General features: G+C 59.1%; 5 protein-coding genes and 2 non-coding genes across 15 annotated transcripts in view; 5 read left to right on the forward strand and 2 right to left on the reverse strand.

Annotated features, from left to right (window-relative positions):
* The window catches only part of RDH8 (retinol dehydrogenase 8), a 161,982-nt gene that overhangs the window by 59,283 nt on the left and 76,918 nt on the right, over nucleotides 1-25,781 (forward strand). The window lies entirely within an intron of this gene.
* Nucleotides 229-5,135, forward strand: SHFL (shiftless antiviral inhibitor of ribosomal frameshifting). Its single transcript, XM_019427792.2, has 8 exons — nucleotides 229-557; nucleotides 1,056-1,179; nucleotides 1,374-1,423; nucleotides 2,674-2,712; nucleotides 2,907-3,056; nucleotides 3,392-3,495; nucleotides 3,628-3,782; nucleotides 4,375-5,135. Exons 1-8 carry the CDS (start codon nucleotides 537-539, stop codon nucleotides 4,602-4,604), a joined length of 873 nt encoding a protein of 290 aa, XP_019283337.1. The 5' UTR covers nucleotides 229-536; the 3' UTR covers nucleotides 4,605-5,135.
* On the reverse strand, nucleotides 4,640-13,067 carry ANGPTL6 (angiopoietin like 6). Of its 7 annotated transcripts, none has more exons than XM_019427790.2 (7): nucleotides 12,861-13,067; nucleotides 11,928-12,007; nucleotides 7,581-8,163; nucleotides 6,707-6,884; nucleotides 5,963-6,150; nucleotides 5,613-5,883; nucleotides 4,640-5,081 (listed from the first exon to the last, which is right to left on the reverse strand). In XM_019427790.2, exons 3-7 carry the CDS (start codon nucleotides 8,154-8,156, stop codon nucleotides 4,891-4,893), a joined length of 1,404 nt encoding a protein of 467 aa, XP_019283335.1. In that variant the 5' UTR covers nucleotides 8,157-8,163; nucleotides 11,928-12,007; nucleotides 12,861-13,067; the 3' UTR covers nucleotides 4,640-4,890. The 7 variants fall into 7 exon arrangements, with proteins under 7 accessions (XP_019283335.1, XP_053753238.1, XP_053753237.1 ...); XM_053897263.1 differs by having other exon boundaries at nucleotides 7,581-10,890; nucleotides 12,962-13,052; XM_053897262.1 differs by having other exon boundaries at nucleotides 7,581-10,911; nucleotides 12,962-13,052.
* P2RY11 (purinergic receptor P2Y11) lies at nucleotides 13,044-20,140 on the forward strand. Its single transcript, XM_053897268.1, is given in 13 exon segments — nucleotides 13,044-13,206; nucleotides 13,329-13,499; nucleotides 14,004-14,105; nucleotides 14,309-14,359; nucleotides 14,464-14,634; nucleotides 15,296-15,372; nucleotides 15,576-15,683; nucleotides 15,783-15,906; nucleotides 16,006-16,084; nucleotides 16,195-16,324; nucleotides 16,401-16,561; nucleotides 16,644-16,730; nucleotides 18,798-20,140. Coding segments are annotated over 13 exon segments (2,403 nt in total). The 5' UTR covers nucleotides 13,044-13,188; the 3' UTR covers nucleotides 19,922-20,140.
* On the forward strand, nucleotides 14,153-14,239 carry LOC128775797 (small nucleolar RNA SNORD105). The gene has a single exon (XR_008420769.1). It is a non-coding gene; the product is annotated as a small nucleolar RNA SNORD105 (small nucleolar RNA).
* On the forward strand, nucleotides 15,422-15,501 carry LOC128775803 (small nucleolar RNA U105B). The gene has a single exon (XR_008420775.1). It is a non-coding gene; the product is annotated as a small nucleolar RNA U105B (small nucleolar RNA).
* On the reverse strand, nucleotides 20,135-24,268 carry EIF3G (eukaryotic translation initiation factor 3 subunit G). Its single transcript, XM_019427791.2, has 11 exons — nucleotides 24,161-24,268; nucleotides 23,979-24,025; nucleotides 23,428-23,511; nucleotides 23,234-23,322; nucleotides 23,025-23,084; nucleotides 22,085-22,189; nucleotides 21,802-21,991; nucleotides 20,970-21,077; nucleotides 20,731-20,867; nucleotides 20,545-20,651; nucleotides 20,135-20,244 (listed from the first exon to the last, which is right to left on the reverse strand). The coding sequence occupies exons 1-11, from the start codon at nucleotides 24,178-24,180 to the stop codon at nucleotides 20,229-20,231; spliced, it is 963 nt and encodes a 320-aa protein (XP_019283336.1). The 5' UTR covers nucleotides 24,181-24,268; the 3' UTR covers nucleotides 20,135-20,228.

Below are 25,781 nucleotides of genomic sequence, written 5' to 3' on the forward strand. Positions count from 1 at the left end.
TGAGGTTCAGAAAGGGGATGTAGCCCCGTTAAGAGACTCAGAGCTGGTAGGGGGCCCAGGTCCTAATTAGCGCCTGGTTCCTGCGGGAGGAGAGGAGAGGGTTATCAAGTGGGGGAGCGCGAACTGAGGGGGACACGGAAATCCAAGGCGGCGTTCCGATGCGGCCCCGCCCCCACGAGGGACGTGAAGACGCGGACCCCGCGCAGCGTGGGGACATGTGACCGACTGCAGAGGCCGCGCCGCCTCCACCGCCCGAGGTGCGCGCGCTCCGCCGCAGGGTGCAGACCCCTGGCGCCCGCCTGAGTCTGGGGCGCAAGAGCAGAGGCGGAGCCAGGGCGGAGCCAGAGCGCCCCGTCCACCACCCCCCCCCCACCCCCCGCAATCGAAACCGAAAGAGGGGGCCGGGAAGGAAGGGCGGGGCCGCCCGGAGGCCCCGCCCCCTGCCCTGCGCGGCTGCTGGACCGACGGGCGCGCCCGGGTAGGGGGGCTCTGAGCGCGCAGTGCGGACCCTCGCGGGAACCTGCGCCGCCGCCACCATGTCTCAAGAAGGTGTGGAGGTAGGAGATGGCTACGGCTGGGCCGGGGTCTCTCAGGAGACTCTGGGGAGGGGCCGGGGGCGCGGAGGGGGCTTCGCAATTTCTGGAGACTCCATCCGAAGCCTAGACCTTCACCCTGGCTGGCATTGGCTCCCCTCAGAAAGGAGAATGACCGCCACATCCTCCAGAGTGAAATGCGGCCTCCTCGAGGAAAAGCGGGGGCTGCAGGGTCAAGGGTCAGGAGCCAGAGGTTACCTGGCCGGCCTCCTCCCTTAGTCTGGGACGCTCGCCCCAGTCCGCTCCCTCCCCCAATGCCCTGTGGGGACTTTGGCTTTTTCCAGGAAATGCCGTAGAGGGATGGCGGGGGGAGGGGGAGGGATTCGGGCGGGGGGGGGGGCAGGGGGAGAGGCCAAAACCGAGGGTCAATCAAGTTCGGGCTGGGAGAAGGATGCCTAGAGATGGGGGAGGGGCGATTGCACCTCTCCTTACCCGATCGGAATCCCCCTGTGCCCACCCCAGCTGGAGAAAAGCGTCCGGCGCCTCCAGGAGAAGTTTCATGGGAAGGTATCCTCCAAGAAGGCGGGGACTCTGATGAGGAAATTTGGCAGCGACCACACCGGCGTGGGGCGATCCATCGTGTATGGTGAGCAGGCTGGGGTCCCGGTCCTGGTAGGGGTTGGGCGTGGGGAGCACGCAGGAGAGGTGTGGTCTGTGTTAAGGGTAGGAAGAGGCGCTGAGATCATCTCCTGGGGAGGGTCTATATTGGGACTCTGGGGACCCTGAAACTCCCACAAGATCCTTCAAGGACCTTTTACTTACACTTACTCTCCCCACCAGGGGTAAAGCAGAGAGATGGACAGGAACTGAGTAATGATCTGGATGCCCAGGTAAACTGCCCCCCTCCCTTCAAAGGATGGGGTGACTGGGGAGGGGGAACAGAAGGGACCTGGCCTATCCACGATGAGCCCCTTCTGTGCACCACCAGTCCCTAACTCACGATCCACATTGACTTATTCACCTTTCAGTACTGTGTTAGACCAGGGAGACTGCAAGCCGTAGGCACTCTTTACATGTTGATGACGTTAAGTAGGGGAGAGAGACATGAAACTAGGCAGTGAAATGAATCAGGATTAATGTCATTGTAGAGGACCCCTGGAGGTCAGGAAAGGCTTCCTGCAAGAGGGAATAGAGTAAGCAAAGGAACACACATTCGGGCTGGGATAAAGGGGAGATGGAAGGAGAGAGGGGCTGGGAACCCCATGTAACAGATGGATGGATGGATGGATGAAAGGCTTTGAGGCACAGGTGCAACTCGGTCACTTGACCCCTTAAATGACTTTGGTGGCTAGTGCAGTGTGGATTCCACCTCTTATAGTTGCTAAAGAGTGTTAACAAAGTACACTATATTCTTTACAGTTACACATGTAAAGGGTATGTTAAAAATAATAGGAGGGGCCTCTGGGGGTGTGTGGCTGGTTCAGTCACTGGAGCATGTGACTCTTGATCTCAGGGTCATGAATTTAAGGCCCACGTTGCGTCTGGAGCCTTCTTAAAAATTTTAAAAATGAAAAAACAATACTAGGGAAGAGCGCTGCAGTGGGACTTCCACATGTTGTTTTGAATTTCATCACCCTATTGATCCATTGAGACAAGTCCTATTATTTACCACGTCCATTTTACAGATGAGGAAACTGAGAGAGTGACTAAGTCACTTGCCAGGGTGACAGAGCAAGCAGGCAGCAGCTGGGATTTAAACCTTGGCCACCTGGGATCAGAGCTGGGCTCTGAGATGCCCCTCATCAGGGATGCGGCTCGTTCTGCCGCGCTCCCTCAGGGTGATCTCGGGCAACCCCTCTCCCAGCTCAGAGCCTCGGTTTCCTCATCTGAGCAGTGGGGATAATAGGTGTGCCCCCTCCCCTCCCCCTGCTCTCAAGGCTACTCTAAGGATAACTGAGGTCATGCGCCTGGCCCTCTAAAAGTGGACACTGGTCAGTCAGCACCTCCTGAGCTAAGGACACCCTAATCATATGGGGCCAGGACCCTGCCTCCCCACGCAGGAGCCCCGCCCCCAAGACACATTGGTAAAAAAGAGGTCTGAGCTGCATCCCCAGTTTCTGCCCCTGATGTCTCCACCCAGGACCCACCAGAGGATATGAAGCAGGACCAGGACATCCAGGTGAGTCCAGGGTATGGGACGGGGTGGGGGGCGGGGGTGGGGGTGGGGGAGGCAGAGTGAGGAGGACATTCCCAGGGGATGGTGGGGGATGTCTACCGACAAGAGGGAGAGATGTTACAGGGACGGGAAAGAGGGCTGACGTGTGTTTATGTTAGTGGAACAGGCGTGACCATCCTCTTGTCCCCATCCTGCAGGCTGTGGCGACCTCCCTGCTGCCACTAACAGAAGCCAACCTCCGCATGTTCCAGCGTGCGCAGGAAGACCTCATTCCGGCCGTGGATCGGCAGTTTGCCTGCTCTTCCTGTGACCATGTCTGGTGGCGGCGCGTACCCCAGCGGAAGGAGGTGATAACCCGATCCCCATCCTCAGTATCTGAACTTCTGACCTAAGAATATCGACCCTTGACTCTTGACCCTTGACCCGCAGTCTCAGAGCTCAACCTCCATCTCAGACCCCGCCCGCCAACCCTGAGTTGGACTTCTGAGCTCCTCCCCGACCCCAGAGCCTGTCCTCTGACTCCACAGTTCGACATCTACCACAGAAATCAAACCTGACCTGGAAACCACAACCCCAAGTCGGGCTTCTGAACCCCCCTGATCAGTGGTGTGCACTGTGGCCAGGGTCAAGCTACCGGGGCTCACCTCTGACCGCAAGCCTGCCCCCCACTCTGCACACCCAGGTGTCCCGGTGCAGAAAATGCCGAAAGCGCTATGAGCCGGTGCCTTGTGACAAGATGTGGGGCGTGGCTGAGTTCCACTGCCCGAAGTGTCGGCACAACTTCCGGTGAGGGTGCTGACCCCCACCCCCCCCCTCCTCGCCCCCTCCCCCCCCACCCCCAGCCCTGCCCTTCCCTTCCCTGGTCCCACCCTGGCCCGGGCCTCACCTTTGGACCCTCACGGCCCTGCCCGCCCCCAGGGGCTGGGCACAGATGGGGTCCTCGTCCCCCTGCTACGGGTGCGGCTTCCCCGTGTATCCAACACGGATCCTCCCTCCACGCTGGGACCGGGACACGGACCGCCGCAGCACCCATACCCACTCCTGCTCGGCCGCCGACTGCTACAACCGGCGAGGTGAGGGCCTGCCACGTCCCCATGACCTCCCTCGCTCTGGGCGTGACCTCCCTCGCTCTGGGCGGTCTATGTGACCTTGCTCCTGGGACATCTACCTCCCGGGCCTTAAGTACCAAGGTCTCTGCCTGCTTCTTCCATGTGCCTCCTAAGGCCTCAGTCCCCAAAGCCACGTAGCTCATCCCGTGACATCAGCCTCTCCTTTCACATCTTCCACGCACCGGCCCCCCATCGATCTCCAGGCTCCAACACCAGACCCTCCCCTTTCTAATACCCATCTCCCATGGCATCAGCCACATTCCGTGGTCTTGCCCCTGAGACTGAGTGGTTCCCCCTGTGTCCTCGTGACCTCTGCCACGGTCTCTGTGTCCTTGGTTCCTCTTTTGTCTTCTGTAGTCTCAGGTGATGCCCATGTCCCTGGGTCTCTAGTGGCTTCAACACCTGCGACTTTCATCTCTGAATTTCCTGTAGGTCTGGCCCTACGGCCTGTAGCCTCAGCCCCTCCCCTCCCGAGCCCCCATGGCTGCAGCCCCTTTGCCCCCAGAGTCTTACGTGGGCCTCAAGCTCCATGACCTCAGAACCTCTTCCTCCCCAGAGCCCCACGTGCCTGGGACATCCTGCGCTCACCCCAAGAGCCGGAAGCAGAACCACCTGCCTAAAGTCTTGCACCCCAGCAACCCCCACATCAGTAGTGGCTCCACTGTGGCCACCTGCCTGAGCCAGGGGGGCCTCCTGGAGGACCTGGACAACCTCATCCTGGAGGACCTGAAGGTGGAGGAGGAGGAGGAAGAGGAGGAGGAGGGCGAGGGTGGGCATGGGGAGTGACCCCGGACAGGTGCAGATGCAAACCGGACACAGTCTGTGGATATTTTGTGTTGTTATAAAATATGAGCTCAAACTGAGATCTAAATGCCCTCGAGGAGCCATTTGGGTCTGCGACATTGGCAGGGGGATTCCTGGGTCCCGTTTTCAGGACCCCGGGGAGCAGATTCACAACAGGAGAGTGTGTGGCACGTGGCCCACACTAAGTCACAAAGCAGGGGCAGCCAGGACGACTTGGGCTCCTGCTGACAAACATCCTCTGGGACCTGGGGGACAGATGGACAGACGGTCACAGCCTCAGGGGCCGGATCAGCATGGCAGCCTTCTTGAGAGAGTAAGCCCCGCCACGAAACTCAGCCCAGTAGACCCCATCTTGGTAGCGGCTGCGGTAATGGCCACCACGGTGCCACACGCCATTGAGGTTGGAGTGGGCACAGGCATGGTACCACCAGCCTCCCCGCTGGTACAAGGCACAGTTACCTGAGGAGAGAGAAAATCCATGTCCTCTCACCAGAATAAAAACCTCTAGTAGCATCTCAGCGCAAGGCTTTTGCCACGCATCCCCTGGCCCTTCCCACTCTTAGTGAACGCAACCCTGATCCTCTCTCCTCACCAGATTAAGAGCCCTGGCCCCTTTCTTTTTTTAGAGTAATAACTTTAATTCCTTCCCTATCCCCCTACCAAAGTACACGTTATACCTTTTCCACTCTTTCTGAAAACTAGAAGCTCTACCTTTATCAAGGGAAAAATCTTCCCTACTTCCTTTCTAGAATAAGACTGCTAGCTCTCCTTGCCTTTCACCAGAACAGGGGGAAGCAACTGCCTCATGAAAGAAGGAATCTAGGCTCTCCGTCCCCTCACCAGAATAAAAGTCCTCCCCTCTGTTCTCTTGCTTACCCTGATCCTTACCAGAGGGAAGTGTCACTCCACTCTTTTCATTCTTTGCATTCCCTCCCTAGGAGTCCCTCCTCCCCTGTCCCCACTCCCCCCCAGAATAAGAGCTCTGCTTACCAGAATAGGAGTCTCGATCCCTATCCACGGTGCTGAAAGGCTTGTCATTGTGCCAGGAAAGAGAGTCTCCAGCATCTCCATGGTACTGGCCAAGCCGTAGGCGATAGTGGTCACTCTCAGGCTCCAGGGAGAAACCATCATAGTGGGCACGTGCACTACGCCCTCCCCAATCCTCCAGGAGCACCAATAACTCGTGGTCCCCACGGCTGGTCAGCTGATGCACAGGTTCCAGACCCAGCCAGTATTCTCCATCAGGCTGCCCGAAGCCCACCTGGCAGGACAGGAAAGTCAGCAGGTCAGAAGCAGGTCCCCTCCCCGACACAGCCCTGCCCCTGCCCGCCCACGCCCACCTTGTAGTGCTGCCAGGTGGTGAAGAAGTTGACAGAGCCATCTTGCCGCCTTTGGATCACAGTCCAGCCTCCACCCTCCAGCTGCTGCTCACACCACGCCGACCCCACGTGCCGACCCAGTCGCAGTTCATACACACCACTCTGCCTGTGGCCTGACCGGTGGGCCTCTGCACAATCCTGCCATGGCCCTGTGGGTACAGAGATATGGGGAAGGCACAGCCTGGACCAACCAACCCCTTGTTGGTATACAGATCTGCATTCTTCTCTCATCCTCTCACCAGAACAGCAGTCCTGCCTCTCCCATTCCCTGGCCAAAATAAGAGCCCCAGTACCCATGTCGTTACCTGAGTTAATACTCTGGGTCATTCTTTTCTCACTACAGCAAATGTGGAGCCTGGGGTACTTAAATCCTGGTTCTAAAGCCTCACCAGAGTAGAAATCCTGAACATGACCCTCTGAGCTCACTTAAATTCTTACCAACAAGCAGTCCTAAATTCCCTGTCCCCTCACCAAAAGAAAAGCCTCTCCTTTCCTATTTTCATACCACAGTAAGGATCTTGGTCTTTATCAGGATGAGAGCCATGGCTCCTTGTTCGATCACCAGAATAAAAGCATCATTTCTTCTAGTCCTCTTACCATGAGAGAAATCTGCCATTAAAATCCTGGCTCCTATTTCCATCTCCTCACAATGCACTGGGAACTCCCTAGCTTCTCACATCCCCAACATTCCTGCCCTCATCTTACCTGTCGGTTTGGTGGGGACAGCAGGGTGCCCTGCAGGCACGGGAGAAGCCAAGGGCCCCTGCTGTCTCAGGGTCTGGTCTCTCAGGGGCTCTGGAGCCGGGTCTAGCCTCCTGCTGGTATCATTAATGCCACCCACCAGACTGACAGGAACCACAGGCACCAGGGGCGGTGGCAGGACCTGGGGTGACCAAGAGACTCAGATGTGATTGCACTAGCCTTCCGTTGAAAAGACACTGGGCCCCTAAATCTCCCAACACCCAAATGGGTGGATCAGGCAGGGGCACGTCCCAGCCCTAGAATGGATACTTCCCAAAGCCTAACTCTAGCTGTCAAGAGCAGCGCTGAGCTTAAATTCCTGCTCTGGTGTTCACAGCTTAACTTATCTGACTCTGACTCTCCTTTTCTGTAAAGTATTGATGGTAAGAGTACCTCCAACAACGAGTATTAGCTTACTGAATGCTCCCAACAGCCTTGTGAGGTATGGGTTGTCACGGAGCAACAATCTTATTCAAAATTAGGGCCAGCCATGTTCCAGAATTAAAAATAATATAACAGAAGTTAGAACAGTAGCACAGGGTCTATATTTATATCACATAACACCTCCCTAACATGGATCCTTGGTCTTTACGTAATAATATGCTTGATTACAGGCACTATGAATATTTATATTAAGTGGATAAGTAAAGACTTTAGGTAGTCGCCAGTCGCGTTCTGATCCAAATGAGCTGTGGAAGGAGAAGTAGGAATCTGGTATTTGGAGCTTTTAGGATTTCAAAACTGCGTTTCAGAGATCGTGTGTGGGGTTGCAAGAGCCCCATCTTACAAATGATGCAAACAGGAAGTGGCTACGATTCCTGGCCAGCTTTAAGGTTACCTGCTGCTGCCCACCCGTGCCCCCCGGGCACAGGCGCTCCAGGCGAGCGATGAGGCCACTCTGCTGGGTGACCAGCTGCGCCAGCTCCCGGAACTTGACATCCAGCTGGTGGAAGCGGGCGGCGGCGCGCTGCGCCTCGGCTGACACGTTGAGCACGCGCTCCCCAAGCAGCGCCAGCAGAGCAGCGGGCTCCGCCCCCGGTCCTGGACCCGCCCCCGGCCCCGCCTCGTGCTGCAGCTGCGCGCGCAACTGGCCCAGGCGCGCGCTTAGGCCGCGGCTCTCTTTGCGCAGCGCGCGCACCTCGCCGGCCACGGCGCCATCCGCCGCCGCCAGCCGCTGAAGTTCGCGCAGCAGCTCCTCGTGGCGGCCCACGCGCATGCGCAGCGCTGCCACCTCGCTGGCGTTCACGGCCTCCGCGGCCGGGCGCGCGGCGGACGGCCCGCTCCAGCACACGGCGCCCGTGAACTTCTGCTGCGGCAGCACGAAGGTGTAGGTGCAGCGCGGGGCGCCCGCCCGCGCCCACGTCGCGCCCAGCAGGAGCAGCAGCTGCAACGTGCGCAGCTGAGGCGCCGACATGGCAGACCTGAAGGCAGAGGACGAACAGGAAGGAGGGGAGTCCCGGGAGCCTAGCTGGGCCCCCAACTCTCGGGTTGTGCCAAACCCGCGTTGCTCCAGGTCCCCGCCCCCAGGCTGAGATGCCCCAGTGATCCCACCCTGGCCTTTCCACTTGGTTCCCGGCGCCCTGCGGGACAGCATGTCATGCATTCATTGACTGAGTGCTTGCTGTGTGCCAGCCACTGTTCTAGGGACTACGGTATGGAAAAAAATACAAAACTTCTTGCCCTAATGGGCAAGAAACAAATAAGCTATAGGGATTAATAGAGTGTATTAGTCGGTGTTAAGATAACAGGAAAACAGAGAGATGTGGAGATCTGGGCCCTGGCAATTTGAAAGGAGGGAAGACCTCCTGGAGGAGGTAAGGGAGGAAGTAATGAGGATATCTGGGGAAGAACAGCATCCCTGGCAGGGGGAACAGCAAATGCAAAAGCCCTGAGGCTAGACCGTGCCTGATGTATTAAAGGAACTTATGGGGAGGCAGGAGCAGAAGGAGAATGGGTGACAGGGGGTGAGGTGGGGTGAGAGATAAAGTCTCACTAACTCAGTCTAGTAGCAGAGGCCCCATCTCCCCAAATCCCAGAGTCATTCCTGTCTCCTCTTTTTTCACAACAGATCCAACCTATCAGCCAGGCCGGTCAGCGCTTCTGTTTGGACCCTGAATTCCTCCACATTCCCCCATGCTCACCCCCCACCATGATCCCAGCTCAAGACACCATCTGGATTTCCTTACGGCAGCTGCCCCCCAGGCCTCCAGTTGTCTGCCATCAGCCTCTGGTCTGTTTCTCCCACAGCTGCCAAAGAATCAGGTCATGTCTCTCCTTTTCCTAGAGAACCCTTTGTGGCTCCCAGCTCACTCAGAGCAAAAGTCCAAGTCTTCCTGCGCCCCCACAAGGCCCTGCACCCTCTTCCTGTCCCCTCCCTGCCCTCCTCTCCCACTCACCCCTCACTCACTGTGTTCGAGGCACACTGGCCTCCTTGTTGCTCCTCAAACACACCAGGCACAGTCCTGCCTCAGGGCCTTTGTACTTGCCCTTTCCTCGGTCTGGAACATTCTTCCCGGAATTTTAACATGGCCTCCTCTCTCTCCTTACTCAGGCCTTAGCTCAGATGTCCCCTCCTCAGAAGCCCTCCCTGACCACCCCCATTTAGCGTTGCTCCTCCTGGGCACTCTCTATCACAGTCCCGCTTTGTCATTTTAGCATTTGTCTCTCTCTGGAATTGCCTCGTTTGTTTGCCGGTGTTTATTATCTGAATTCCTCCACCAAACTATCCGCTCGCAGAGGCTGAGCCTGGGTTTTGTTCAGTGCACGCCCCTCAACACTCACATGCCCCAGCTCTGTCGTACCCTCCCAAGTGTTGCCCCGCTCACACAGGTGAGCTCCTATGCGTGTACTGTGGCCACCTCCCTGGCTCCCCTTGTCTTCTCTCTCGGGGTTCAGCCGCTTGCAGCCTCTCAGATGAGGACACACAGGCCTCTCACACGCACTTGCCAGTACTCAGAACACGTCTCCCACGTCCACACGTCACCCCTGTCTGCCCCAAGTTCCACTGTGTCCAAGCCCACATGTCCAGGTGGCCACACGCACGGGCAGGTGCCTCGAGGTCTTCAAGGTCACACACATCACCTTGTTCACACATTCAGCAGATGCTCCTTTCGTGCCTATTGTGTGCCAAGAGCTGGTCCAGGCAGCGGACCCGCCCAGGACCAACACAGACAAAATCCCTGCCCCCAGGCAGCTGACGTCCTGGATGGGAAGACAGATGGTGGGTAGGTCAGAGGGTGGTAAGTTCTTAGGAGAACACTTAAGTGGGGATGCGGGTGGGGGTTCTGGGATGAGAGGCCTTTTTTTTTTTAAGATTTTTTTAATTTTGAGACCGCAGGCACGCGAGCAGGGGAGGTGCAGAGAGAGAGAGACAGAGGGAGAGACAGGATCCCAAGCTGGCCCTGTGCTGTCAGTGCACAGCCCGATGAGGGGCTCGATCCCATGAACTGTGAGATGGTGACCTGAGCTGAAATCAAGGCGAGGATGTTCAACTGACTGAGCCAGCCAGGTGCCAGAGGGGCGGTTTGAAACAGAGGGGTCAGAACTTACTAAGAAGAGGGCACTGGAGCCAAGACCTGAAGGAAGAGACAAGGGTAAGAGCATTCCAGGCACAGGGAGAAGCAAGCCCTGAGCTAGAGCCTTTGAGGTGCCCAAGGAATAGCAGAGAGGCCCGTAAGACTGGAACAGAGCGAGCAAGGGGGAGAGCAGGAGGAATGAGAACAGGGAGGGGATGGGGCCAAGCATGCAGGGTCTCATGGGCCCCCGAAGGACTTGGGCTTTCACTCTGAGGTGCGAGCTCCAGAAGGTTCTGAGCTGGAGAAAGGCATATTTGCTATCGTATATGCACACCAAACCGGAGCTCTCCTTGCCCCCTCCTCGACGACACCAGGCCCCCCACGACAGGGATGGACCACACCCCTTGGAGCCAGACTACAAGTGTAACATCCACCACCTTTCCAGGAGCTCAACCTGGGGTGAGAAGGAGGCCTGGAGAAGCCTGGGGGGCCAAACAGGTAAAATCGGCCTCCCCCTGTCCTCATGCCCTCCTTCCCTCTCACCTCTCACCTCTCAGGACCAAGACCCTGAGTCCAGCAAGGCTTGCAGCAGACGCGAAGTCCCAGGAGGAGCTGAGGGTCCAGGAGGAGCCTCTGAGTGAGGAAGGGGAGAGGCTGGTGGGAGAGCAGGAGGGAGGAGGCTTGGTAACCACCCCTGTCCTCCAGAGCTTGGAACCAGAGCCGTGGTGCTGAGACCAGGAGCTCCAACTGTAAATATTTATCATTTCTTGCATGAGAACTGAGGCAGAATGGCCAGACCCCCTTGCCCAGGCCACCAGGGCCTGATAACACAGGTCAGTGCTCCGGATGTTCCCCCCACAGCAGAGCACAGAGCGTGGGAGGCTGCAGGCTCCGTGAGCCCCGGGGGGCGGGGGGGGGGGGGGCAGGGGGAGGACACAGACACACCACAGAGAAAGACAACAGGAAATGTTGGCACCTGCTGCCACCAGGCGTGACTCTAAAATCCACGCCTTCTATCTCATTTAGCCTTTGCCTTCACAACCTTTGTTCCTACGAAGCCTCATTTTACAAGAGGGAAAACTGAGCCTGAGGGAGGGTGAGTGGTTTGCCCACAGCCACACAGCTGGAGAATGGTGGAACTCAGCCCAGGTAACTTGGCTCCCGCACTCACACACATATACCCTGACCCTGCCACACACCGTGTGCCCACAACAGGGCAGAAATCAAGACACACGGGTCCCCAGTGAGACAAACCACTGCACGGAGCCACAAAGGTGGACGTGGAAACTGTGTGTGTGTCTGCGGATTTGCCCGGCACAGGCACATATAAAGACACGACTGGAAACAGCACAGATTCTGGCAGCGACACACACACACACACACACACACACCACGACTTAAAGGAAAATACCCTGTGGGCAGAGTGGGGTCTCACACTGGCAAGCACAGAGGCGCTAACCAGGTAGACAGTGAAACCCTGGTCCCTGCCCACTTGCCCACCACAGTGTACATGTTCCCATTTGTCTACCACGTACACACTGTCACATCCTCAGGTCAAATCATGCAGGGACAGAAAACATGCGGTCATTCCTCAGAGGTACAAAGGGACCCCCATAGAGCCCCCCCAGGCCTGGTCTAGGGTCTCCCACCTGCACAAAGGCCTCACTGACCTGCAGACACACTCTCAGGGAGCAGCCTCCTTCGCCTGGTTCCTACTGTCCTGAACTCGTAACCCGAGTGGACTCCCGGGCTGAAAGAGGAAATGGTCGTCCCAGATCTGAGAGAGGCTGCCAGGCTGGGCTCCAGGCCTGGGCTGGGGCCCCCCCACACTGGGCCCCCCGGCCCCCCACCCGCAGCCCCCTCCAGCTTCCTCCATTGGCAGCAGAGAAGAAACCTCATAAGTCACAGAGAGGGACTGACAGATGAGAGAGAGAGAGAGTACAAGAGACAGAGAAGGGGAGAGACATGGGAGGAGATGGACAGAGACGGGGGGGGGGGGGCGGGGAGAGTCAGGAAGAGGGATGAGAAGAGAGAGATGGGGATAGAGACATAAGAGAGATGGAAACTTGAAGGCAATGAAAGAGACAATTGACGGCAGAGACAAAGTGGGGCAGAGGGAGACAGAGATAGGAAGAAGACAAGGATGGGGAAGGGGAGACAGAGGAGGGGAAGAGGAGAAAGAATTGGGAAGGAGAGACAGGAGAGAGGAAGCAAATGGGGGAGGGGAAGCAGATGGTGGAAGGAAACCTATGGGACAGGGAAAGAGGCGTTGGGGGCGTCCCTTTTCCCCACCCCAAGGTTCTGGGGAAGAAGCCAGAGGCCTGAGGCCAAGACTGGGGCTTTGAGCGGAAACCGGGAGGGGGTGAGTTATTCACAAAGCGCCCGCCTTGCCCTAAGTTTCCAGAAGGTGATGTGGAGTTTCCATCTCTCCGCCGCAGACAGGGCCCCCGGGGAAGACCGCTGGCCCTCAGGAGCTGGGGGCCTATATACGTAATTGCTATGCTCTACCCATTTCTCTGGTTGTTCCCCAAGTGCCTGGTGCCTTTGTGCCAAGCATTGTGCATCATCTTTCTTAGTAAGTGGATCAGAGGAGAAATGAGGACCATCCTCTCTTTAGAATACTTGTAGGAGCCTCAGAGTGGATAAAATGGCTGTCAAAATCGCCCAGCTGGTATAAATGAGCCGAAGTAGGATTCGAACCCACAACTTATTTCTCCGAAGCCGGCGCCGCTTCGCTGAGACACTGGCCCCGCCCGGTTTCCATAGAAACAAGCACCAGGTGTCTCCGTAGCAACCCCTCTGTGGCTTTCTGCTCGCCTGGTGACGTCACCGCGCAGTTCCGCCTCACGTCGTCACCTCGCCGGCGCCGGAAGTGAGCGGCGCGGCGCCGGAAGCACCCGGCGGAAGCGTCCCAGCGGCGGAGTTAGCGGCATGGGGCAGTCGGGGCGGGTGAGGCGCGGCGGCCTGGGGGCGCGGGCAGGGCCGGTGGGGGGCCGGTGGGGGGCCGGTGGAGGGCGGGTGGGGTCCCTGCGGGGGCCGTGACGCTGACCGCTCGCCTTTCGCCCCTGCAGTCCCGTCACCAGAAGCGTGCTCGCGCCCAGGCGCAGCTCCGCAACCTCGAGGCCTACGCCGCGCAGCCGCACTCGTTCGTGTTCGCGCGGGGTCGCGCGGGTCGCGGCGTCCGGCAGCTCAGCCTGGACCTTCGTCGGGTCATGGAGCCCCTCACCGCCACCCGCCTGCAGGTCTGCACCTCCCACCCCGCCTCCATCAGCTTTTGGCCCCGTCTTCGCCGCTACGGAGGTGGCTCCAAACCGCAGAACCGCGCGAGCCTTCAGTCTCCGTGGCAGGAGAAGGGGACCTTTATGGGGACCATCGTCCCTGCCTCTTCGGATTTTGTGGGGCAGCTGCGAGGGGGCACAGATGAACCCGCTTTGGCTGGATGTCTAAGACTGGTGGTTAAAAAGGGACTAGAGTTAGCAAAGCTAGAGTGGAAACTTGGGTTCTCTCAAAGGCCTGGAGAAAGTTAATTAACGTCGCAGGGCCCAGGTGGCTCATCTGCAAAATTGGCCAGGCACAGTAAACGAGCAAATTTAAGTCGGGTTAGGTTCAGAGGTCAAGAACATTCCACTCCTTTCTTCTGCGACAGGTTAAATGCAAGAAAGGGCATAAGAGCTTCAGCTTATAGCCCTTGCTCGGGGAGAGGATACTTAATTTTGTGTTTGTAATTTTGTGTTTGTAATTCTCAGATACGAAAGAAAAACACTCTGAAGGATTGTGTGGCAGTGGCGGGGCCCCTTGGGGTCACACACTTTCTGATCTTGAGTAAAACGGAGACAAACATCTACTTTGTGAGTTAACACATCCACACCCCTCATCTTCCCCCTGCCCTCCTCCTCCCCCAACTCTCATGATGAACCCATATGCCTCTGAGTTGCCATGATTCTGGCTCCAAAGTAAACGCTCTGAAGAGATGGGGCGGAGGTTCCCACTCCCTGCTGCCTAGCTGGACACCTTGACTCTGACCAATCCTTTTGTTTTGTTTTTCCCGTAGAAGCTGATGCGCCTCCCAGGAGGCCCCACCTTGACCTTCCGGATCAATAAGGTAAGGGTCAGAGGTAATGAGGGCCATGTTGGGTAGAGGATGAATTCAGGGAGGGCGCCAGCCATGTGTGGCTGTCAGGCCTCACTCCTCCCCCCGTCCTGCAGTACACACTAATGCGCGACGTGGTCTCCTCCTTGCGCCGACACCGCATGCACGAGCAGCAGTTTGCCCATCCGCCCCTCCTGGTGCTCAACAGCTTCGGCCCCCATGGCATGCATGTGAAGCTCATGGCCACCATGTTCCAGAACCTGTTCCCCTCCATCAATGTGCACAAGGTGGGCTGGGCCTGGGGCGGTGGCAGGTGAGGGTGGAAGGGCGGACGGTAGGTACCACATGCAGGCCCTTGGCTTGTTTGCTCAGCCCTTGCCTCCCAGCGCGGAGGCAGAGCGCTCCGGCTCCTGAGGTCACATCTCCCTCATGTGTTCATGACCCTGGGGTAAGAGACTCCCTCGTGAGCTTCCTTCCTCTCTGAAAGGTGGAGAATGATCCTGATTGTCCTTTATTTCTTGAGTGGGGATTGAGTATCAGCCTGAGCAGCGTGCCGGGTACTTGGGACACCAGTTGACGGATGGGGAGACAGACTGACAGAGGGGAAGTCATTAGTCAGAGGTTAGACGCAGAGGGCAGGACTGGGTTTTTTAAGCTGTCTGGCTCCAGAGCCCTAGTTCCTAATCCCTGGCACCAGCTGGTCTCAGGTTAGGCCTATTAGATGCTGATCATCAGGGAGCAGTCCACCCACGGTGTGGACGGCTTCGGTGGGTCTCAGAACCAAGAACTCTAGCCAGTGCGCCTGCCAGTCCATTAGTCCCCCCCCCCAGTGCCACATCTCCCTGCTGAGAGATTTCTGGAACAGGGCCAGGGCCTGCTGTGGCTCCAGCACACAGGGAAGCCCGTGGGCAGTTGACATATTGCTGTGCTCTCGCCTCTCCCTTCCAGGTGAACCTAAACACCATCAAGCGCTGCCTTCTCATCAACTACAATCCTGACTCCCAGGAGCTAGATTTCCGTCATTAGTGAGTACTCTTGTTGGGGGGGGGGGGGGGAGGGGAGGAGGCAGGGCTGCCACGTGTGGCTGATGACAGCGCTCCTGCTGAGGCTCGGTGATTGCTCAGTTTCAAAGTAAACGCCCTGACGCACTGTGGAAAGGGGAGGGGGGCAGAGCTGATCTCCAGTCTCAGGATCCCTAACCCCCCTTGTCACACCCTGGGTCTTGCAGTAGCATCAAAGTCGTGCCTGTAGGCGCAAGTCGTGGGATGAAGAAGCTTCTACAGGAGAAGTTCCCCAACATGAGCCGTCTACAGGACATCAGCGAGCTATTGGCCACGTGAGGAGGGCACTGGGTGGGGAGATCACTACCGCGCCGGAGACCCCGGAGCCGTTCCAGGCCTGGGATCCCCTGCTGACCAGTGTGTCCTCTGCACAGGGGCGCCGGGCTGTCCGAGAGTGAGGCAGAGCCCGATGGGGAGCACAACATCACGGAGCTGCCCCAAGCCGTCGCGGGACGCGGCAACATGCGGGCCCAGCAGAGCGCCGTGCGGCTCACTGAGGTGAGGCCCAGCCCAGGGTCAGAAGTGACTTCCTCTGGCGGTACCCCCCACTTCCCCCGGCCCTGAAGAAGGACTGACTCGTCCCCCTTGTCCCTCCAGATTGGGCCCCGGATGACACTGCAGCTCATCAAAATCCAGGAGGGTGTTGGGGAGGGGAACGTGCTGTTCCACAGTTTCGGTGAGAACGGGGCTGGGGCAGCAAGGGGCTGGGAGCCCAAGGCCCTCGCGGGTGGGTCACGAGGTGCACTGACACATCTGGGTCTCTGTGACCCATCTCTTCCCGCTCAGTGCACAAGACTGAAGAGGAGCTTCAGGCCATCCTGGCGGCCAAGGAGGAGAAGCTACGGCTCAAGGCCCAGAGGCAGGACCAGCAGGCCCAGAATGTCCTGCGCAAGCGGGAGCAGCGGGAGGCACACAGGTGTGTGGCCGTGGGCCGTGCAGGTGAGGCAGGGTCTCAGGTGCAGGCCGCCACCCTAAATGATCTCTCCCTCCAGGAAGAAGAGCCTGGCAGGCATGAAGCGGGCGCGGGCAGAGGCCAGTGGGGATAGCGATGCCGAGGACCCCGGCGCCCCCCCAGAGGGGACCAGCCAGCGAGAGGAAGAGGAGGATGAAGCCGAGTATTTCCGCCAGGCGGTGGGAGAGGAGCCTGATGAGGGTATGTGGCAGGGGTTGGTGCAGCTGGGCACCTTGAGCCCGTCCCTGTGGCCTGGTGGCCTTGACGTGGTCTCTCCCCACAGACATGTTCCCGAAGGCAGCTAAACGAAGACGGCCTGCCGGGCCCCCGGGCAAGAAGCAGCGAGGAAGGGGGCAGAGGCCAGATCGAGGCGCTGACCGGAGGCCTCCAAAGGCCAAGGGCAGGCCCCAGCGGGCCCAGGCCAAGCTGGAACGCAGAGGAGCTGCCTGGGAGCACAGGCGGGGCCAAGCACGGCCACCAAAGAAAGCAGTCTGAGGCCAGGCTGGTGCAGTGGATGGAATGCCCCAAATTGGGGCCCAGGGCTTCCACCTGGGCCTCCAGGGGCAGCCCTCGGTTTCCTTTCATAAAGGAGCGGTTTTCTCCAACCTCCCACGCTGGTGAATGCTTGATTTCCCGTGAGTCTTGCGTCTGCATTGGGAATGGGGGAGAGCTGGTGTCCCGTGGTAGAAAGCCCAGACGCTCGGGGCCAGGAGCTTCTGGGAACCGGGCTAGGTTCGCGCCCACATCCTGAGCAGTGGACACGCAGGAACTGTTTTGCAGGTGAGGGCAATGGGCAGATTCAGTCTGGTGCCTCGGGGAGTCCTGGGCCTGTCCCCAGCCTAACCCCCCAGGCCCCCGTTACCTGCAAGCCAGTGACTGGGCTGCTCTGGAGGGCAAAGTGTGAGGAGGAAGGAAGCCGGGGGTGGAAGCGAAGCTGGCTGGTGTTGGCAGTGGGCGGAGCTGAGCTGCCAGCGCTGAGAGAAAGAGGGTGGGGCTGCTGGGAAGGAAGGGGCCCGGCACGCCGCTGGTTTGCTCGGCACCGGCTCGGCTCGGCACCAGTGCTCCTGGTGGCGCGGCTTCGGCGCTGGACCCGGAGGCAGGGCACGTGGGCCATGGCTGCCGCCACATCAGGTGAGGGTCCTGGCCCCGGTGGCGCTGCCCAGGACCGAGGCTGGGGGTGGCCAGCTCCTGGGAGGCAGACGGGAGGGACTTAATCACGTCTGGACAGGGACTTCCTCCCGGGGTGGAGATGGGACGAGGAGGCAGAAGCGTGGTTGGGGAAGCAGTCGCGTGGGGGAGGGAGGGCCGCTGGCACCTTGCACGGAGCTCGTGGCCAGCCTGCTGGACAGACTGGGAGCAGGCCGTGCACCCAAAGCTGAGGCTAAGTTGGGTACATTCCAGATCTCTGTTCTGGTCCACGCTGCTGTGTCCCAGGCCTTGTTCTCGGCTCTGGGAGGCCAGTTGTGGGGCACTCCCTGCCCTCAGGAGAGGTCTTCTGGGTTGGGTTTGGTTTTTTTTTTTTTTCCCCCCCTCTCAACAGTGGTCAGATGGAAGCACAGGATTTGCAGAAATAAGGGGGACAGGGTGCAGTTGTGATACTAGAGGGTCAGAATATGCCTCTCAAAAAAAGCCCTCTCAGGGCTAAAGACCAGGAGGTGAGTGGGGGCACTGGTGGCTCAGGAAGAGAGAATCAGTGCAAAGGCTCTGAGGTGGAATGTGCCTTAAGGAATAGTCCGAAAGCCAGTGTGGGAAGAAAAAAACAAAGCTAGTGTGGGAAAGACACAGGGAATGAGTCACAGGGAGATGAGAGGGAGCAGCTGGACGGAGGTTTGCTCCTGGGGCCCCTCTGTGGCAGAGGTGAGCACTGCCTTTTCCTCCCAGTGAGGAGGGAGCCTCAAAGGTGAAAGCTGCCTGATTCCGGTGTCTTTGGGTGCCCTCTGGAGGCCGTGGGGGGAACACGTAGGGAGGTCGTTGGGAGCTGGGAGGCCATGCCTCTGGCACTGAGAAAGTGACCGACTCTGAAGGTGGAGGCAGCAAGGCTTGATGGATTTGGGAGGGCTACGATGGGGTTGGGGACTCCCCCGGACTCCCCCCTCCTCCACGCAGGCCTGGTGGTTGTGGATTGTCATTGCTGGCTTTTGGCTGTCACGTGAAGGCAATGACTACCTAGTTCTGGAATTCAGGACCCAGAGCTAGCCTAGTAGATATCACCTGAAAGGACTCGGGCTTCTGATGTTTCTGGGCCCGATTTCCTCCGTAAGAAGTTGCTGTGGCTGGTGTCCCCTCCTGGGCATGGGAAGGACTCCCGAGAAAGTGTGTCCCCAGAGGGCTGGTGCAGCCCGCCACGTGGTACGTAATCTGAAGGACTGGGCTCTGAAGGCCTCAAAAGCCACGCGAGGAGGGACGGCGCTCACTTGGTGACACCATCTGCCCACAGGTGCCATACCCTGCCCGACCAACTTCTCGGCCGCCGCCGATCGCGTCCTCAGTCGTTTCCAGGAAGACTTTCTGTGGCCCGTGCTGGTGGTCGAGTTCCTGGTGGCCGCAGCCAGCAACGGCTTCGCCTTATACCGCTTCGGCACGCGGGAGCGGCGCCCGTGGCACCCGGCTGTGGTCTTCTCGGCACAGCTGGCCGTCAGCGACCTGCTCTACGCCCTGACGCTGCTCCCGCTGGCCGCCTACCTCTACCCCCCCAAAAACTGGCAGTACGGGGAGCTGGCGTGCCGCCTGGAGCGCTTCCTCTTCACCTGCAACCTGCTGGGCAGCGTCCTCTTCATCACCTGCATCAGCCTAAACCGCTACCTGGGCATCGTCCACCCCTTCTTCACCCGCAGCAGCCTGCGCGCCAAGCACGCCTGGGCCGTCAGCGCTGCCGGCTGGGTGCTGGCAGCCGTGCTGGCCGCGCCCACGCTCGGCTTCTCCCACCTGAAGCGGCCGCAGCAGGAAGGGGACTGCTCTGTGGCCAGGCCGGGGGCCTGCACCAAGTGCCTGGGGACGGCGGACCAGCGCCTCGAGGCCTACAGAGCCTACAGCCTGGCGCTGGCCACGGCGGGCTGCGGCCTGCCGCTGTTGCTCACCCTGACGGCCTACGGCGCCCTCGGGTGGGTGGTGCTGCGCAGCCACGGCACGACGGCGGCCGAGAAGCTGCGTGTGGCGGTGCTGGTGGCCAGCGGCATGGCCCTCTACGCCGGCTCCTACGTGCCCTACTACGTGACGCTGGTGCTCAACGTGTCCGCCCGGCAGCGCTGGAGAGCCCGCTGCCCGGGCTTCGCTAACTCGGCCGAGGCCGAGGCGGCGCTGGATTGGAGGACCTACGTGAGCCACCAGGTGATGCGGGGCCTCATGCCCGTGGCCATCTGCATCCACCCTCTGCTTTACATGGCTGTGGCACCCAGCCTCAGCTGCCGCCCCGGTCCAGGAAGCTGCCTCGGCTGCGGGGAGAGCCAACCCCCCGAGGACGCCAGGAGCTCCGGCCAAGTCCTGCCCCTCAATGTCACAGCCACTCCCAAAACCTCAGGGTCCTAGTCCCCCGAGCTGAGCCGACGACCTGGCCTATTTTGAGCCGCTGCCGCCTGCCCTGGAATCCATCCGAGAGCATGGCAGGCCCCAAACCACTACTTCCTCCGTGGTCTACAGAAAGACCTGATGGGGGACTGGGGGTGCCCAGGCCAGGGAGGGCAGGAACTTCTGCCTGAAGCCCTGATCCCCGAGAGGGCTGGCCCCCACTAGCCACAGAGCAGGTGACTAGACAAGGTGAATAAACAAGACAGCACGTGACAACCGCAACCTCTTTATTGCCAGGAGCCCCGCGCTCGGAGGAGCTGCCTTCCGTGGGGGCCCTGGGGGCCGGGGCCGGGTGGCTGCTGGCTTAGTTGGTTGACGGCCTGTAGAGAGAAACGGGTGGTGAGAACAGCCTGTGGGAGAGGAGTTCAGATCCCAAAGGGAATTCCAAGACTCCTTGCTACATACAACTAACTGGGGCCTCTGTGGCAATGGGGGGGGGGGGGCGGGGGGCAGGGTGCACAAGGTGCAAGGAGCAGTGGGGCCTCCTTAAGAAAAGGACAGTAAATGACCCGTCCCTCGGAACAAGCTTGGTGGCTATTAAACTGGCGCAGGGCCTACGGTCTGCCTGAGTGTTGCCTGTGACAAGGGGGCGGGAGGCAGGGGTGCAGCAGAAGTCTTACTTGGCCCACTCGACATTGAGGATGAGGTGGTCGTATCCAAAGCCAGACACCCCGGCGATGGCGCGTGCGGCATCCTCACGGCGGTGGAAGCTGATGAAGGCAAAGCCCTAGCGGGGGGGGGGGCAGAGTCAGGGGCACGACCAGGCCAGGCGACCCCTTCCCCAACCCCCCCAGCCACCAGCCCACCTTGGACTGGCCAGTGGTCTTGTCCTTCGCCAAGTAGATGCGAGATATGGAGCCAAAGGGCCTGAAGAGTTCCTGCAGGTCAGTCTCGCGAGTGTCCTCGGACAGGTTGGTGACACGGATGGTGGCGTTGTCGTCAGCTGGACAGGCAAGGAGAGACAGCTGGTAAGAGAACAGCCCTCACCAGGCCCCGGAAGAAGGATCGTCACGGGGGAACGGGAGGCGCCCTCCCGCCGGCTCACCTCTGCGGTTGGGCTGCATAGACTCCCCGCGGCGGCTGGCCCCGTCCCGCAGGCTCGGGGGCACGTACTTCCCGGTCTTGTTCTGGGCGGCCTGCACCGGCTCCAGCTCTGGAGGCCAAAGCAGTTGGGTCAGGCTCCACCCGGCGCAGATGAGGGACAGGCCCGCCCCAGGATGCTGGCAGCTCTGGCCCCAAGCCGGGCCGGGCACCGTCTATCAAACTGCATGCATCTGGCCGGTTCTCAGGCCCCGTGGCCACATGGACATAAAGGTCACATCCAGGAAGTCCGAAGAAGCCACAGACGCTGATGCAACCCAAGGCAATCTTAGCTGAGGGCCAGAGGACCGCTCAGCTTCACAACACACAGGAACACGGCAGGGACAGTCCCCAGGTCCCACACACTCAGACAAGTGCCACGTATGCTGCATATCAAGTCACAGGTGTAGAACTGTACAGACACACACACACACACACACACACGCAGAGCCGTGGTCGTGTCTGTGGCAGACACGGCACACTCGAGTCCACAACAGAACCACAGCTGGCAAGTCTCAAGCATGTGCGGTGTAGACACGGCCGTGGAAAGCAACGGTCTGCCAGCCCCAACGAGAAAGGATGCGCGACATCACCAGCAGTCACCAACCCAGCCACGCTCTCTCACGCACACCCAGGCCGCAGCCAGCCTCGCGGTGCTGACGTGAGAGGACAACTGGCGAGGGGGGTGGCCCGGTCCCCAGACGGCAGGTGAAGACCAAGGACCCTCCCGGAGGTGCACGCGGTCCTCCCCACCCCCGCCCCACGGACCGCCAAGCCGCATCCCCAGGCCCGGGCACCTCCAGGCAGCTTCTCCTTCTCGCCGGTGGACAGGCCCAGCTGCTCCGCCAACTCCTTCTGCATAGGCCCCAGAGTGTCCTTGTAGGGACAGCGGGTAGTCCAGTGGTCACCCTTGCAGATGCGGCAGGACACAATCTTCTGGCCCTTGAGCTTGTTCATTGGGTCCTCCTCTTCCTGGCAGTTCAGATCCTAGGCGGGCAGTCAGGGGACGCTCAGAGCGGGACTGCCACACCCCAGCCATCACCATCACGGCCACTGGCCCTGCCCTGTTGCCCCACTCACCTCTTTGCTAGTGATGAACGTCATGGACACATCGTCACTGACTGTGGTGGTGGCCACGTTGGGCCCCGGTGGGTCAAACTCTGAGTTCCCAAACTTCTTCCAGTTCTGGGCTCGGGGCGGGATGAGGGACAGGTTAAGGCCACGTGGGACCCCCTTCGCTGACATCCCAGACCACAGTAGCCTGTCGGGGCCTGAACCACATTCTTCGCCCTCCCCCAAAGTACCCCCCCCCCCCGAAGCGGTGACAATGACAGTTCCTGTTTCCTAGTGTCTACCACTCCTGGCATGTGCCGGGCCTCAACCTCATTCCGGCTCCAGGAGGCAGGTAGGGACAGCTCTCAGCCCCAAGTTCCAGATGAGAGAGCCAAGGCCCGGCAGGAAGCAGCCACACAGCCAACCATTCCCGGGGACCCGTGACAGTAGGTGGGCCGGCTCCCACAGGAAGCGATGCTCAGGGGTGTGCAGGGGTCACCCAGACCATGAGGGGACTTGAGCTAGTTAAACAAGCTAGGCCTCGGCCTCCTCCCCTAGAAGACGGGGACCACAAATGCTCCCCGCCGCCCAGGGTTGCTAGGGGGATCCGATGAGAGAACACTTCCCGCAGAGCACTTGGCACGGGGTCTGGCACAGAGAAAGGGCATAGAAAGTTGTGCCAAACGTATTTATCGTTACTTCTTCCCCAAGCGTGCAGCCCAGTCGATCAGGAACTGCTGTGACGGCCTCAGGGGAGGGCTTGGCTCCGTTCCTCCTGGCGGACAAGCTGAGAGGACTGAGAATCTAACCCCACTGACTTTTCAGTGCCCCAGCACAACACACACCCCGGACCTCAGCCGTGCTCCAACACAATAGGTGCCTAAAACTAAAGGCGCCAGAAAAAAGGGGTTCCTAATTCCTCTGAGCCAGCCCTGGGCGAGCCCCCGAGACAGGAGCAGGGTCTCACCTTCCTCCTCGCAACAGCCTTTGAGGCCTTCCGAGTCTCAATTCTGAAGGTACGAACGATCTGTGGACGGGAGGGGAGAGGCTCGGACTTCCCGTGTCTCTGAGGCACCTGGAGCCAGCCAGCCCAACCCACCCAACACACACACGCCGTCCCCTCCCGGCGCAAGTGCCCCCAAGAGCAAGGGCGCCCACCTCCTTCTCCAGCCTCACCTTGAACTTCTTGCCGTCCTCATCTATCTTGTACTCCGTCACCGTCTTGATGTTTCCATTGATGACCTCCTTGGGAGGCGGCAGCGGAGCTGGGAGAGAGGAGAGGTGAGGGAGCTGCGCCCCGGGGAATGGGGACCAGGAGGGAATGCCGCTGGGGAGAGGCAGCCCCGAATGGGGCAGAGGTCGCCACTCACCTCCGGGCACTAACTCGGGTTCCGGGCTGGTGTCGCCAGTGGCCAGAGGGATGCCCTTGAGGAGCTCGCTGGTGACACATTTGTCTACAAAAGGCAGCGTGGGAAGGAAGGGTGAGCTGGAGGAGCGGGGGCGCCCGAGACAAAATGAAGGGCCCTTTGGGGGGAGGCCCACACCAGGAGCCCGGGAAGGCGGGACAAGGGCTGGGCGCTGGCGAAGAACTGCCCCCGGGACAGCCGTGCCCGGACGCGGGGCTGGCTGGAGTAACCTCGAGCAACGGCAAGGATGGAAGCGGGGGCAGCCCACAGAGCCAGGAGGCGGGCGGCTACAACTTCCTCCCCGGAGCAGCTACGAGGGCTGGGCGGTGGCACGGGAGGAGGGCCGGGCCAGCGATCGTCGGGAGCTGGCGATAGGCTGGCCCGGAGGACGGCGCGGGACGGAGGCCGCCGCGATGGGGCCTACGGGATCAGACCGCGGTGGCAGGGTCGGAGCAGGCGGCAGCGACCGGCCCGGGGGCTGGCTGGGGTGACCGGGGACGACCGGGCATACTCACCGTCCTCGCCCTCCTCCTCCACCTGGTCGGCCCAGCTGGGCTTCGAACTGCAAGAAGTTTGCGGAGGGGAGGGCTGGGTCAGCGAGGCCAGGCCCACGCCGCCTCGACGTACCCAGGCCCCACGGTGCTCCCTAGGCCCCCCAACCCCCCTCCCAGGGTTCGCTCCGGGACCCCCGACTCACTCAAAGTCTCCAGTCGGCATTTCACGAGCCTCTCCACGCAGCCCAATCCCGGGCCAGAGACCGGAAGTGAAGGGAGCACGAGACTTCCCGTGCCGCCTAGAGCGGCCCGGCCGCAGCGCCCACAGCGCCCACAGCGCCCTCTGCGGACGGAGGTGGAGATGCCGGCTGGGTGAGCCGCTGGGCGCGGGCCCCCAGTCTGAGCGGAGGAGCGATCCATTTACCTTTGAGAAAAGTTTTTAAAAAACGTAATAACTATAAAGCTCACTTACTGAGAGCTTACTGTAGGCCAGGCACCGTGAGGAGGAAATTATCATTTTCGTTTTGCCGCTGAAGAAATCAAGGCTGGTCTTCCTAAATCTGGGAAGAGTTTTCCTGATCCCAATGATCAAGATGTTCTCTCTCTCCTTTTCCATTTCATTCTCCCTCCTAACATTCTTGGCTCTCCGATGTGACCTTTTCCACTTATTTGTTTATTGCCCAACTCTCCCTTTAGAGTATTATTCTCAGTGGGAGCCACATGGCTCCCAAGGGGGCCAACAATAATTCTTGGCCTTAGGTATTACAATGACTCGTGGCCCTCCAAAACCAACTCTTCTAGACAAGGTCTTTATTTTTTTTTAAGTTTATTTATTTATTGTGTGTGAGAGAGAGAGAGAGAGAGCAAGAGTGAGCAGGGGAGGGGCAGAGAGAGAGAGAGAGAGGAGAGAGAGAATCCCAAGCAGGCTCCATGATGTCAGCCCATAGCCCAACTCGGGGCTCTATCCTACGACTCTGGGACCATGACCCGAGCCGGAATCAAGAATCAGATGCTCAACCAACTGAGCCACCCAGGCGCCCCAATGCAAACTTTCTGGGTGGAAATTCGACAGACAACATCCACTAAAACTTGAAATGAACATATGTGTATTTTGTTTTATGGTGGCATAGAGCTACAATATTCTATCAGTTTTAGGTGTGCATGATAGCGATTTGACAATTGCACAAATCATGCAGCATTCACAAGAAGTGCAGTCACCATCTGTCATCATACCACGTTATTCCAATATTATTGACTGCCTTCCTTATGTGTTCACCACCACGACTCGGTTACTTTAAAACTGGAACTTTCTACCTCTCAGTCACCTTCACCCATCTCACCCATATGTGTTTCTTTAGAGCAAGCAAGTCATTCAACCTGTGAGAAAACTTGTAAATGCATGTGAAGATGTAAAAATTAGATACATGTGCAGTCTCGTTCGTGATAGAAAAAACTGGAAGTGCTATCTGTCTGCTCATAGGTTAAATAGATTACAGTATATTATGCCACAATCTGTGTAATGCTCTGCAGTCTTCAAAGAACCGGATCCATTTGTGGTTATGTTTAAAGTTTATCTAAGTAATCTCTGCCCCCAACATGGGGCTCGAACTCATGACCCCGAGACCAAGAGCCGCATGCTCTACTGACCGAGGCAGCCAGGCACTCCCGATCTGTGGCTTAAAAAAAAAAAAATCTCCAAGACACGAGGAGGGAGCAAGATGTAAAATGGCAGATGATATAGGGACCCATTCGTGTAAATGTTTAGTAGCACATATAGGTAGACACACGCGAACTATTTTCCGAAAAGGAATATCAAACTGTGTC

The sequence above is a fragment of the Panthera pardus genome, unplaced genomic scaffold (assembly GCF_024362965.1).
Source record: "Panthera pardus isolate Hobbes unplaced genomic scaffold, ASM2436296v1 HiC_scaffold_8, whole genome shotgun sequence".
Taxonomy (NCBI): domain Eukaryota; kingdom Metazoa; phylum Chordata; class Mammalia; order Carnivora; family Felidae; genus Panthera; species Panthera pardus.

What these genes read in the sequence shown, in the direction of transcription:
- SHFL (XM_019427792.2), top strand. Translation starts at nt 537, where the DNA reads ATGTCTCAAGAAGGTGTGGAG. An exon ending in TGTCTCAAGAAGGTGTGGAG is followed by an intron (nt 558 to 1,055) that starts GTAGGAGATGGC and finishes TGCCCACCCCAG; the next exon opens with CTGGAGAAAAGCGTCCGGCG. An exon ending in CGACTGCTACAACCGGCGAG is followed by an intron (nt 3,783 to 4,374) that starts GTGAGGGCCTGC and finishes CTTCCTCCCCAG; the next exon opens with AGCCCCACGTGCCTGGGACA.
- ANGPTL6 (XM_019427784.2), bottom strand. Translation starts at nt 11,030, where the DNA reads ATGCAAGAAATGATAAATATTTACAGTTGGAGCTCCTGGTCTCAGCAC. An exon ending in TGTCCCCACCAAACCGACAG is followed by an intron (nt 6,151 to 6,706) that starts GTAAGATGAGGG and finishes CTGTACCCACAG; the next exon opens with GGCCATGGCAGGATTGTGCA. An exon ending in GGATCGAGACTCCTATTCTG is followed by an intron (nt 5,082 to 5,612) that starts GTAAGCAGAGCT and finishes CTCTCTCCTCAG; the next exon opens with GTAACTGTGCCTTGTACCAG.
- EIF3G (XM_019427791.2), bottom strand. Translation starts at nt 24,180, where the DNA reads ATGCCGACTGGAGACTTTGA. An exon ending in AGGCTGTTGCGAGGAGGAAG is followed by an intron (nt 22,190 to 23,024) that starts GTGAGACCCTGC and finishes CCCCGAGCCCAG; the next exon opens with AACTGGAAGAAGTTTGGGAA. An exon ending in GAAGGAGAAGCTGCCTGGAG is followed by an intron (nt 21,078 to 21,801) that starts GTGCCCGGGCCT and finishes TTTGGCCTCCAG; the next exon opens with AGCTGGAGCCGGTGCAGGCC.